Source organism: Ursus maritimus, unplaced genomic scaffold (genome assembly GCF_017311325.1).
Source record: "Ursus maritimus isolate PB19 unplaced genomic scaffold, ASM1731132v1 scaffold_9, whole genome shotgun sequence".
Classification (NCBI taxonomy): Eukaryota; Metazoa; Chordata; class Mammalia; order Carnivora; family Ursidae; genus Ursus; species Ursus maritimus.
The window spans coordinates 8,452,244-8,466,436 of record NW_024427107.1 but is presented as its reverse complement, the minus strand read 5'-3'; the positions used below and the strand labels follow the sequence as shown (position 1 = coordinate 8,466,436).

The following is a 14,193-nucleotide window of genomic DNA, read 5'->3' as shown; positions in this document are numbered from 1 at the left end:
GGGAGGTGGTGGGGCTATGGGCATGTAGTGAGTAGAGGCCAGGGATGCTGGCGAACTTCCTACTATGCATAGGACGGCCCCCTACACAAAGAACCACTAATTTTAAAATGTCGCAAGTGCTGAGGTTGGGGCTCTTGGCACTGGTAATTAAAAAGTTTCATAAGTGATGTCCAGAAGAAAGAGTTGACCTCCATAAAAAGAAAGTATTATTCTTGTTTGATAGAAATATCCTGGCAGGAAAATGGGAATAGTTTTTAAGAGCGTGGTTTATGAAATCAGATCGTTCCTAGCTCCGCCATTTGTGTGCTGTGTGACCTCAGGGAGTCCACAGCTTACTCTGTTAGTCTGCAGAACAGGGAAGAGAATAGTACCGACTCACAGTTATCCCTGAGGATTACGTGAGATCGTATGTGTTCATTGTTTAGAACAGTGAGTGGCATATAGTAAGTGCTCCATGAATGCTTAACATTATTAACAGTAGTGAATACTGTCATTCTAGGAACTTACAGTCCGGTGGGGGAGATGAATAACTAAATCAGCGTTTATATGGTGATGCATTAACTACCATAGTGTGCTTACAGCAAGGTTTCTTAACCTAGGTACTATTGACATTTTGTTGTAGAGGCCTGTCCCGTGCACTGTAGGATGCTTACCACCATCTCTGGCCTCTACGCACTAGATGCCAGTAGCACTCCCCATCCTTACCCCTCACTCATTGTGATAATAAAAAGTGCCTCTAGACCTTTCCATATAACCCCCAGGGGGGCAAAATCCCACCTGGTTGAGAACTGCTATCTTAGGCTGTTACGGAAGCACAAAGGAAAGATATCTAAATGAGATCAGGGATGCCTCCTTGAGAGAGGTGACGGTTGAATTCAGTTTGGAAAGATAAAGAATTAGCTGGACGAAGAGTAATGAGGTAGAGGAAACTGAATGTATAAATGGATGGCAATATGACATAGCATAAAATCTTTGGGGAGTTGAGAGTAGTCTTGTATAGCTAGAAGAGAGATATATATTATGGGAGATGAGGCTAGAAATGCAGGACGGGTCTGGACTATGATGGCCTATAATTGATTTTGTTTCCGGAAAGTCTGGGCAGGGGCGGGGTGTGGTACTCTTGAAAATAGGTGAATGGTGTAATAGGTTTGTATTTGCAAAGATCACTGGAAGCAATATGGAGGCTGAATTTGAGTGAGACAGTAGAAGCTCAAAGGGGAAAAAGACTGCTTTGTGTAGGAAAAAATAGGAGGAGCTTTCTGGAACGAGGGCATTTGCGGTGGGTCTTGGAAGAAGGATGTGACTTGGACGTGTGGACTTGGGGTTAGAGGGGGAGTATGAACAAAGAAATGTGGTAGGAAAGTTGACCTTATACAAACGGTGTTGAGCAGTCTGAGGGGGTTAAAACAGCAAGGTTGGGAAAGACTGCCTGATCAATTCTCCTCCAGGAATTTTGCAAAACACATTAACATATTAAAGGTTCTAAGAAGCCCTGCAACAAAGAGGTCTATTTAACTTTGCTTCAAAGCGCATTTCCCATTCTCACCTGACTGAAAAACCTTTTCCTTGAATAGCACTTAATAACAGCTGTGGAATAAACTTGGGGCTTCACTAGCTTAGTGGGTAGGGTTTGGTTGAGATAAAACTGGAAAAGTAAGTAGGAGCTATATTTTTAGGCCCTTAACTATCAGACTAGGGAATTTGTCTACCAGATATCTTTCAATTAGGCTAGGCCTCTGTTTGGGAGTGGCTCATATCAGTTTCATTCACATTTATTTGGCCGAAGCAAGCAGATGTATAATCCGTTTCTCTATAATTGTTTGTGAAGATGGCCCTAGCGATTGTGATTACTTAGATACATATAAATGTAAGTGTGCTCTGTAAGAGCAGAGGTTATGCTATGAATTCTTGTGTCTCCAGTTCCCAGCACAGCGTTCAGTATTTAATTAGATCAATAAATATTTGATGAAGGAATGAATTACATAATGATCTTTTTATCTACTTGAAAAGGAGAGCAAGGTGCAGATTCGAGAGATTTTACAGAGATAGAAAATACCAGACTTGAAACCTAATTCTATAGCTACCTGCAGGATATGTATGTATATATTTATATGAATAGGGTTGTGGTTTATTTTAAGATTTTATTTATTTATTTGAGGGAGAGAGAGCACAAGTGAGGGAGAGGGAGAAGCTCCAGGGAGCCCGGTGCAGGGCATGACCTGAGCCGAAGGCAGACGGTTAACCGACTGAGCCACTCAAGCGCCCCTGCATAGGTTTTAAAAAATATTGCACTGGTGTTTGGGAGAAAGGTCAGAACTGATGATGAAGACTTAGAACTTACCTGCATGAGACAGTTACTGAAGTCATGAGCTTCACAAAGCAGCTTACAGAAAGAAGGAAGAGGACATAGGACAGACTGGAGGACAAGTAACATGTAAGGGGTGTGCCAAGGAAAACACCCAAAGCTGACAGAAAGGGAAGTGGCAGAGAGGTGCAGAACAAGTAAATTTGTGTGAGAGAAGTCAGCAGGTGAGGATGTTTAAAAAGTAGGAGTGATCAGTAATATCCATCCCTGCAAAGACATCAAGGGAGAAAAGACCACTCAGCTTGTAGTTATACCTTCAGAGAGTATAAAACTACATAAAAGTCATAAATGTCATATTATTGAATCACCTGGAAAATGAAATGAATGTGTTTTGATTATAATTTTATACCAGCCTTTTGTATGCATACTGTGACTTTTTTTAAGTTTTAAAATTGTGGTAAAAAACAAAATTTATCACTTAACCATTTTTAAGTGTATTTTTTATTAGTGCTAAATATATTCACATTGTTGTGAAACCAGTCTCTAGAACGTTCTCATTTTGCTAAATTGAATCTCTTTACCCACTGAACACCAACTACCTATTCTTTCTCTCTCTCTTATTGATATATATATGTATATATATAAATCCATATATATACATATATATATAAATCCATATATATATCCATCAACATTTTATTCTGGTTTCTTTATGGGCTATGCAAGATTCTTTTTCTCCCCTGGCTTTATCGAGATATAATTGACATATAACACTGTAAAAGTTTAATGTGCAAGGTGAAAATTTGATACATGTGTATATTGTGAAATGATTATCATAGTAAAGTTAGACAACACTTCCATCACCTCATAATTACCATTTTGCGTGTGTGGTGGAAATATTTATGATGTTTTCTCTTAGCAACTTTCTAATACATAATACAGTATTATTAACTGTAAGTCACAATGCTGCACATTAGATCCTCAGAACTTACTCATCTTAGAACTGTAAGTTTGTACTCTTGACCAACATCTCCCCATTCCCCCACACCTTGGCAACCCCCATTCTATTCTGTGTTTCCAAGAATTCATCTTTTTTAGATTTTACATATGACCGGAATCATATACCAACTCACCACTTCTTCCTGCAGCCCCTGGCAACCACCATTCTACTTTCTGGTACTGTGAGTTGGATTACTGTAAAGAAGTGGAATCATAGTGACTGGCTTATTTCACTTAGCATGTCTTTCAGGTCTGTCCGTATTATAGCATGTGACAGCATTTCCTTCTTTTTTTAAAGCTGGATAATATTCCATTGTGTGTAGATACCCCATTTTATTTATCCATTCATTCGTTGTTGGACATTTGGGTTGCTTTCATTTTCTTGGCTGTTGTGAATGATGCTACAGTGAAAATTGATGCACAAATATGTCTTCAAGATCCTGTTTTGAATAATTTTGGATATATACCCAGAAGTGAGATTGCTGATCATATGTGGAAAGAAAAAACTCAGCTTTTTCCCTCCTATAGGGAAAAGCCTAGTTCTTTTATACTATGTCTTTCTTTCACTTGTGAATCTCCTTTATTTTTACACACAGCATGACTTCTGACACTTCTGGTCACCAGATGTGTGGAGGTTTTTCCCCCACTAAGCAATTCTCTGATACCAGCTGGATGTCCTGTAATTTAGCTCAATTTGGACCTATCTACCTGGAAATAGTGTAGATCCCACAGGTTAAGGGCTCAGTCCCACAAGCCTATTCCCACCCCACTCTAGATGCTAATCATAAGTACTAGGTCCCCAGGTAACCCACAACTTCTCTCCGAGTTGGGTACAAATTGGAGGTTCCCATGACCCCTCCCCAGGTTCAGTTGATTTGCTGGAATGTCTCACAGAACTCAGGAATACACTTACTTTTATTAGTTTATTAAATGATAGAGGATATAGATGAATGGCCAGATAAAGAGATACGTAGGGCAAAGAATGGGAGGGCCCCAAGTGCAGGGCCCCTGTGGAGTTAGGGTCCATCACCCTCCTGGTGTGGATGTGTTCACCCACCTGGAAGCCCCCTAAACTCTGTACTTTTGGGATTTTATGGGGAATGATGGAATCGAGCTGAACATTCCAAGCTTCTGATGATGGTTTGCTCTTTCTGGTGACCAGCCCTTATCCAGAAGCCATCCACGAGTCCAGTAGAACAAAAGACACTTTTATCACCCAGGAAATTATAAGAATTTTAAGAGTGCTGCATCAGGAACTGGAGTCAGAAACCAGATATTAGAACAAAAGATGCTTCTAGTGCCATTTTCACTTAGGAAATTGTAAGAGTTTCAGGAGCTCTGTGCCAGGAGCCAGGGGCAGAGACCAATATGTATTTTTTATTATCTCACACTATGATAATTCTATTTTTAATTTTTCAAGGAGCCACATCCATACAGTTTTTTCTTTTCTTTTTTTTTTAAAGATTTTATTTATTTATTCGACAGAGATAGAGACAGCCAGCGAGAGAGGGAACACAAGCAGGGGGAGTGGGAGAGGAAGAAGCAGGCTCATAGCAGAGGAGCCTGATGTGGGGCTCCATCCCAGAACGCCGGGATCGCGCCCTGAGCTGAAGGCAGACGCTTAACCGCTGTGCCACCCAGGTGCCCCCGTCCATACAGTTTTCTATAGTTGGCCATGCCATTTTGCATCCCTGTCAGCAGTGCGCAAGGGTTCCAGTTTCTCTGCATCCTCACCAACACTTGCTATTTTCTATTTTGTTGATGGTAGCCATCCTAATGGGTGTGAGGTAGTATCTCATTGTAGTTTTGATTTGCATTTCTCTAATGATTACTGATGTTGAGCATCATTTCATATGCTTGTTGGCCATTTGTGTATCTTCCTTGGAGAAATGTGTGTTTAAGGTGTTGGCTCATATTTTTAATCATATTATTTGGGTTTTTTGTTGTTGAATGATAGTTCTTTATATATTCTGGTTATTAACTCATTAGATATATGATTTGCAAATATTTTTCTCATTCCATAGGTTCCTTTTCACCCTGTTGATTATTTCTTCTGATGTATAGAAGTTTTTGAATTTGATATAGTCCCATTTGTCTATTTTTCCTTTGTTGCCTGTGCTTTTGGTGTCATATTCCAGAAATTATTGCCAAATCCAGTGTCATGAAGCTTTTCTCCTCATATTCTTCTAGGAGTTTTATAGTTTTAGGTCTTATGTTTAGCTCTTTAATCCAATTTGAGATAATTTTTGCATATGATGTAAGATAAGGTTCAAATTCATTCTTTTTTAATGTGGATATCTAGTTTTCCCACCACCATTTATTAAAGAGACTGCCTTTTCCCCATTATATGGTCTTGGCACCCTTGTCAAAGATCATTTGCCATACATGCAAATGTTTATTTCTGGGTTGTCTATTCTATTCCATTGGTCTATATGTTTGTCTTTATGCCAGTATCACACTGTTTTGATTTCTGTAGCTTTGTCATATGTTCTGAAATTGAGAAGTATGAAGCCTGCAACTTTCTTCTTCGTTTGTCTATTTAGAGTTCTTTGAAATTGCAAATGAATTTTAGGATTTTTTTTTTCTATTTCTGCAAAAAATGCTGTTGGGATTTTGATAGGGATTGTCTTGAATGTGTAGATCGCCTTGGATAGAATGGACAGCTTAACAATATTAAATCTTTTAATCCGTGAACACAGATATCGATTTGTGTCTTTAATTTCTTTCAGCAGCGTTTTATAATTTTAAATGTGTAAGACTTTCTCCCCCTTGGTTACATTGTTTCCTCAGTATTTTATTCTTTTTGATGCTATTGTAAATGGGATTGTTTTTTGTTTTTTGTTTTGTTTTCAGATGTTCATTGTTAGTGTATACAAACACATCTGAGTTTTGTGTGTGGATTTTATATCCTGCCACTTTGCTGAATTCATTTATTAGTTCTAACTGTTCTTTTATGGAGTCTTTTGGGTTTTCTATGTATAAAATCATGTCATCTGTGAACAGAGATAATTTCACTTTTTCTTTCTATGCATAAGTCTGATTTAATCCTGTAGGGTAGACCTTATTATTGCTGTTTTACACATAAGAATGTGTAATGGATGATTTAGTCGATTTTGCTAGGGCATGCCGCAGTAACAAATAATCAGTCTCAGAGGCTTAGGACAGTAAAGCTTACTTCTTGTTCATGTTATATTTCCCCTGAAGTCCATGTCTTCTTTCTCCTGGTTTCAGGCTGATCATGTGGGACGTTGCCATGGTAAAAAGAAAATGTCAGGAGTGGAACCTTTTAAAGCTTCTGTTTGGAAGTGGCTCTCTTGCTCCCACTGACATTTTACTGGCCAAAGCAGTCACATGGCCACACTGGACTTTACTGGGACAGGATCTCTTATTCCTCCCACAGGATGGCCCAGAAGAGAGGGACTGGTAGGCAGACGGAATGAATCACTGTAAGCTATTATACCATACTGGGACTCAGCAAGACCAGACACTTAGAAAAGGATATGCAGCTGAAACAGCTATAATGTTATATTAGAAGAGACCATTCAAATAAGGCAGCTGATAGGAAGTTTCACAAAGGGAACAGTAAAGAAACATTATGTGCCTTGTCTATGAACTTCATTCTTAGAAAACTTACCTCCAGTTATGCTGCTGGTCCATTAAGTATACTCACAGTTTATTGCCCTCCTGCATCCTGAAAACAAAACTCTGTGACACTGGTTTTTAGGGTCAGGACATGCTCTTCTGCATAGCAAGATGCTTCTGTCATCCCAAAGTGATAGGGCTCCAGGAGCCTTACTCCAGGGTAACGCCTTACCCAGCGACGTTGCTTCTACCCACATGCACTTTGCTATTAATATAACACATTTCCTTGCTGCCCCTGAACAGTGCATTCTCCTGTAGGATATAACCAAATTCTGTTTTGTTCTTGTAAATTTTTTTCCTCTCTATCTGTTAGGATTTAAGTGGGTCAGAGCTACTTAGGAACACTTTTTACAAATACCATATATTTTTATGGGCAAAATAGAAGATAATAGAGAAGGAGGGGAAAAAGCCTGGTGTGGAAGTTTAGGGATCTGGGTTATAATCCTCACACCACCACTAGGCAGCGGTGTCACTTTGGATAAATATGTTCTTCTCTAGGTCCCAGTTTCCTTATTTGTAGGGCCGAGAAATTGAACTAGATGATCTCAGACGTTTCTTTCAGGTCTCTTAAAGAATGCTGATCCATTATTTTCCTCAGTTATGGAAAATATATTACTGATAGTTAAATTCCAGTGCCTTGATTTCTCATATGAGGGTTTTTCATATGAGAGGAAAATTTACTCACATTCATGTCACTGGTAGAATTAGAAATTTTATATATTAAAATATATAAACATTGTACAAACTTACCAATTTAAACTAAGTAAGAAAGAAAGCCTTTCTGAATCCTTGAAATACCTCAGTTACCATCTCCAGTTATTTTAGGTACTTTATTATCAGTACCTAAAGTAACAAGTAGTCTACCAAGGCATAATAGAATTTCTTGGGGGAATTTATTTAAATACGTAGTTGCCATATTCGTATTTTTGATTGCAAGTTGTCATTATTGAACTAAAGTATACTTGAACTAAAGAATACTCGAAATTTTCCTTTTGTGAATATATTGTCATGATTTTCCAATCTTCATTGTTAATAATATAAGCATAAGCTATAAGGTAATGATCCCTGGATTATCACAAACTCAAAATTATTAGCATCCAGATTAATGTAGAAATGAAATCTCATTTAAAAAATGGGTGATATGGGGTGCCTGGGTGGCTCAGTCATTAAGCGTCTGCCCTTGGCTCAGGGCGTGATCCCAGCGTTCTGGAATCGAGCCCCACATCAGGCTCTTCCGCTGGGAGCCTGCTTCTTCCTCTCACACTCCCCCTGCTTGTGTTCCCTCTCTTGCTGGTTGTCTCTCTCTCTGTCAAATAAATAAGTAAAATCTTTAAAAAGAAATGGGTGATAGATTGTTCAGGCATTTGATTGTGGAAAACCATTTTGTAAGCACTATCTAAATCTAAATTAAAATATAGTGTGCTAACGCTGAATAGGGCACTTGGGACATTTCCTGAAAGTTCTCTCAGTCTTAATCTATTGTTTCATCTCTGCGTTTACAGTGTCTGTTTTTGTCTCTTTAACCCTCTCTCTACAGTCTCACCCACACATCCACATACGTATATAAATACAGGTTTATTTATATATACATGTATATATCATATACATGTATTGTTAGGATGGAAAGAAGATGGAGAGTAGTGGATAGATGTGAGTGGTATTTGGGAGGTGAAACGAATGGATGTTGCCAATGGATTAGCCATTGTGAGTGAGAAGCAGGAGTTGTTAAGGATGATTCCTAGGTTTTGGCTTACTTGGCTAGGTTCATGGTATTGCCATTTGCTAAAATAGAGAAGGAACTAAGAAAAGGACAAAGTATAAGGGAAAGAATGTTAGGTTAATCTTAAACATATTGAATTTGAGGTGCCTTTAAAACATTCATATCGAGTATTCCTATATGCAGCTGAGTGGGCTGGAGATACAGATTTAGGAGTCATCAGCAAATGAAGGGTAATTAAAAATGTCTGAACCTTTGAAGAATAAGTCAGTGCCTGATTTTGGGATTAAATCTGCAAAGAAGATTGAAAAGGAGCAGCCTGAAAGCTAGAAGATCTACCTTTTCCTCAGTATAGAATTTCAGGAGCAAGATCAATGGTGATTGAGAGGTCAAGTAAGAGTAAAAGAAAGTTACTGGGCTTGGTGACAGAAGGGTGTCATTGGTGATTTTGCAAGAGTTGTATTTTCTTAATGCATTGCCTTGATACTTCACCCAAAACCCTTTCTTGACACCTCAATTCATATTAAATAAAGTCTATACTTTTTCACTTGGTGTTTAATGCCTTTCATGATTTAATTGAATTCTAATTTTAGAGCCTTGTATACCCAGCTTCTGAACACATACCTGAGACTCCAGCCAAACTCCCTAACTCCCCATTCCTTAGGCAGTTGTTTTCCTGTGGGCTTTTTCCTCCTGCTCTTGCCTGGAGACCCAGACCGAACAGTACCTCATTCATGTGTCCTTCCCTGTCATTGCCCACCAAATGGCCTCTCAAGTCTGAACTTCCAAATGCTTTCTTTCACATCTCGGGTGATAGATGTATTTTACAAATGATCTTACATTTTTATTACTTTGTACTTGATCCATTTATTAAATTATGAGCTTGAGATTAGAGACTTGTTTCACTAATGTTATAGCTTCCAAAGCATCTGTTTTTTAAATAAATGAATAAAATTTAAAGAATATACTTCGCGGGGCGCCTGGGTAGCGCAGTCGTTAAAGCGTCTGCCTTCGGCTCAGGGCGTGATCCCGGCGTTCTGGGATCGAGCCCCACATCAGGCTCTTCTGCTATGAGCCTGCTTCTTCCTCTCCCACTCCCCCTGCTGTGTTCCCCCTCTCGCTGGCTGTCTCTCTGTCACATAAATAAATAAAAATCTTAAAAAAAAAAAAAAAAGAAGATACTTCGCAGAAAAACAACCTATATTAGCCACTTTAGTCACTGTGCCGAGTACCTGAAGACATGGTTGCAATTTCATTTAATACTTACAATAAGTGTATGAAATAGGTCTCCTTTCACAGATGTGAAAAGTTGTGGTTTAGAGAGGCATATTTTTAAAATACATCTTTGGGCTTGGGTTTATTAATTATATTTTAAAAGAGAGGCGACTCAGACTCTTAACTGTAGAGAATGAATGGATCCTTACTGGAAGGGAGGTAGGTGGGGGGATGGGTGAGATAGGTGATGGAGATTAAGGAGGGCACTTGTGTATGGACTCTGGGAAACAAACAAGGCTTCAGAGGGGAAGGGGTGGGGGATTGGGATAGGCCGGTGATGGGTATTAAGGAGGGCACATATTACATGGAGCACTGGGTGTTATATGCAAATAATGAATCATGGAACTCTACATCAAAAACTAAGGATGGTGACTAACATAACATAATAAAAAATTATTATTAAAAAAAAAAAGGAGGGCTCTTGTGATGAGCACCGGGTGGTGTATAGATGTGGCGAATCACTAAATTGTACACCTGAAATTAATATTACACTATATGTTAACTAACTGGAATTTAAATACAAACTTAAAAAACTGGTGAAGGCCCAAGATTTATAAAAAGAAGGCCGTTGAAAGGCTAGCATCTAAAATGAAGTGTGTTTGCGCACATACACATGCGTTACGTGCATGCACAGAAATTTTTTTAGATGGCCACAAACTGGTCTAAAAGTAAAAATTATTGAAATTTGTCATGAATTTAACTGGAAACAAATAGTCTTAGGAGTTTTCTTGTTATATCCTAATTGACTTTTCCATTGCTGTGACCTAATTTAAATTTCTTTTAAACTGTCTAGAAGTTGACCTAGTGAACTAAAAAGTATATCATCTCATTCATAGTTTTCCTCACTTTCTCCCCTTGCACTGCTTGCTGTAGTTGTTGGGATATGTAGTGATGAAAGAAAAATACACAAAAGTTTATTCATGAATAGAAGGAGTAAAACTTCCTTTCCCATTTGCCCACCAGAAACCTTCCTACTACTTTTTTCCTTCTGATTTTTCTCCTTGAATTCCCTGTAGTGTATTGTATGCAGAACATTGCTGTGCTCAGTGCTGGAGAAATACAAAGCTAAGTCTTAAGGAACTTACAGTCTGGTGTAGAAAATAGCTATGGAACATCAACTGTACTTCTAGCATCATAAAATCAGTATGAGGACTACACTACACTGTGGGTGTGCTGAGAAGGAAATGACTCATTTTGAGGAGAGATGGGTGCTAAATTAAGGAGCACTTTTTTGGATGTAGTATATTAAAATTTTAACAAAATAAATGATCTATTTTGAGAACTAAAAGAATAATGACTTTTCTTTTGTTTTCTTAATAGACAAAGAATGCTGTTCAAGCTTTGATTGATAAGCACCAAAGAATACCAGGAAACATTATGAGCGCTTTGCTAGAACGTTTTCATAAAAAACAAAAGACCAACTAGAAGACAGTTTAATACATTTATATTAGTATGTTGTGTCTGTGGTATGTCCTCTAAATTTTGTAGGTTCTATAATTAGTATTTTTTAAAAAAATGTTGAGAAGCATCTTAGACTGAACTTGTTTAAATTTGTATTGTTGATTTTGTTTTTGCAATCAGTTGTGTCAAATTTAAATAGTAACTCATTACATGCCTAATAATTCAGAAAATATGTTTCTTTTTATAAATTCCTGATAATGTAAAATAAACATATAGATTTTAAAAATTAATGTCATTAATAACAATAATTTAGGTTAAACAAGCATTCCTAAAATAATGCATCTAATTTCTGTATCTGTTGCACTGAGCTAATTTTGCAAGATGGCAGAATTCAGTACAGACACTGAAGTTAAAGAAATGCTCTTTCATCTGCTCCTCATTCCTTTCATGACCTTGGGCGAATCATGAAATGTTTTTGTGCCTCAACAATTCACTTTTTAAAAACATGCTAACACTCTGTTGAGGAATATTATTTTAAATTCTTTTTTTAAATTTTAAATTCTTTATAGTTGCTGTGATTGATAACTGTAGAACTGAAATTGTAACTGAATCAAATAATACCAAGAACTTTTAGAAGTTTGTGTATATATTTGGTCCACACGATGTTTAAATTATTTCTTTAGGTATGATGTCAAGTTGCCAAGCACAATGGAAAAGATACACTGTTTTTCAAATTGAATAAAAAAGAAATTAGGAAAAGTAAAATTTCTAATTATTATTATTTTTAGTATTATATTTTTTAACAAGAATCTGTAGACACCCCCTATAGGGTGTGCTGTGCATTGTCAGCTATGTAATATGGCATTTAATAGTATAAGGTTAAAAATCACTGTTGTGCTCTGCATTTCGTATGTTAGAAGTTGATTCTAGGCTGGTAAAAGCAGAGATAAAGAAAGCTCAATACCATGGCTTATTCAGTTTGACTTTGCAACCAAACGGTTTATTGTTTCAATAAAAATATACTTGAATGATAAATTTATGTGAACACAAAGCTTTCTGAAAAATTAATGGCTTTCGACTTGTTGTCTCCTTGAAATCTGAATTTTAAAAGTATTTAAATGGAAAAATACCAGAAATCAAATGCAGTATCTTTTTCTTCCTTTTTTAGATATTAAATTACTTGGATTTTTGTATAGATTTTTGTATAACAAGTATATATGTATGCTACGTGTAATGTATGTAAAATTAAGCAACATAAAATAAAAGTAAAGCTGAATTGCAATTCATTTTCTTGTGAAATTGCATATGTGACATTTTCTTATTTTAAACTAATTTTTTTGTTTTACTGTTTATTCATTTTTCACCCGCATAACATATTCATCTATCTCAGCCACAAAGAGTAAACCTTACTTTCTCATGTAATAAATACATTTTAATTTCACTTTCAATGAAAAGAGTCAATTAATGATTATTTGCAGCTTTCCCCTCCTCTCTAGCAGTGAGCAGTATTTGTTTGAAATTGATAAATATTTCCAGAATGAATGAATAAATTATTATAGAACAATGAGAATAATGTTTGGGGACAACTATTGGTTTTTAAAAATGGAAGAAAGAACAATATTCATTGCTAATGTAGCAAAAGCTATTACTTTTTTTACAGTATTTAAGTTTTACTGCTTTACTTAAAACCTTGTTTTGTTCTCTGATACTCGGATTAACTGGAAGCCATCCTGTCTTGCTCAATGCAAGATCTTTATCTTTGCTATTTGAATTTAAGTGCCATTTAGAAGAATGAGGGAGTATGATCAAATATCGAAATACAAGTGATATTGAAAAGGGGATGTTTTTAACCCTTTTTGAAGGGAGTGTTCACAAGTCTGATGAAAGCTAGGGACTCTCCAGAAGCATGAACATGGGCTACATCTATAGAAAATCTTTCATATCCTTTAAAAAAAAAACAAAAACTTTAACTTTGAAACAATATCAGATTTACAGAAAGTTGCATAGTAGTACGTAGTACTCCCATATAGTCTTCACCCAGATTGACTGTTGTGTCACATTTGTTCTTTTCACCCACCCCTCCTCCTATCTCTCTCTCTCTCTATATATATATAAACAATTTCTTCTTTTAAAATTTTTTCTTCTGAATCAACTGATAGTAAATTGCAGATACTATGCCCCCTACCTTTACTCTTGATTATAAGGCCATCTACTCATAGCACCACAGAGCAATGATCAAAATCAGGATATTTATCGTTGATATCTAGTATTACCCGATCTTAAGGCCAGATTTAAATTTCAACAGTTGTCTCAATATCTTTTATATCAGTTTCTCTTCTTGATGCATGGCTCACAGCAGGATCACGAATATTGCATTTACTTTTCATATCTCTTTAGTCACCTTTAACCTGAGTGATTCCCTAGCCCTTCTTTGTCTTTAATGATATGGACATTTTTGGAGAAGACAGACTATTTGTTTTGAAGATACCCTTCACTCTGTTTTCGCATGATTTGATTCAGGTTATGCATTATTCCAGAAATACTACATAAATGATGCTGTGCTCTTTGAAGTGTTTCATGTCGGGAGGCACATAATGTTGGTTTGTGTCATTAGCAATGGTTGTAACTTTGATCACTTGGTTAAAATGGTGCCCACCAGGTTTCTTCCCTGTAAATTTTTCCTTCGTATTAAGTTTATGGAGAAATACTTTGAGGCTATGTAAATATCTGTTTCTCATCAAACTTTTACCCTCCAGTTTTAGCATCCTTGAATTATTTCCTGAAATAATTACTACTATGATTTTTTTCAAAAGTGTGATTTTCTAACTCTATTATTCTACATTTATTAGTCAGC

At 36.8% G+C, this 14,193-nt stretch overlaps 1 protein-coding gene across 3 annotated transcripts in view; it reads left to right on the top strand.

Moving 5' to 3' along the window:
• Positions 1-12,625, top strand: part of TMEM68 (transmembrane protein 68) — a 44,729-nt gene extending 32,104 nt beyond the window's left edge. For all 3 annotated transcript variants that reach the window (XM_008706699.1, XM_008706698.2, XM_008706697.2), the window contains one exon: positions 11,259-12,625. In XM_008706699.1, coding sequence (XP_008704921.1) covers positions 11,259-11,363 — 105 coding nt within the window. In that variant the 3' untranslated portion in view covers positions 11,364-12,625. The remainder of the gene's footprint in view (positions 1-11,258) is intronic.
• The last annotated feature ends 1,568 nt before the right edge of the window (positions 12,626-14,193 follow it).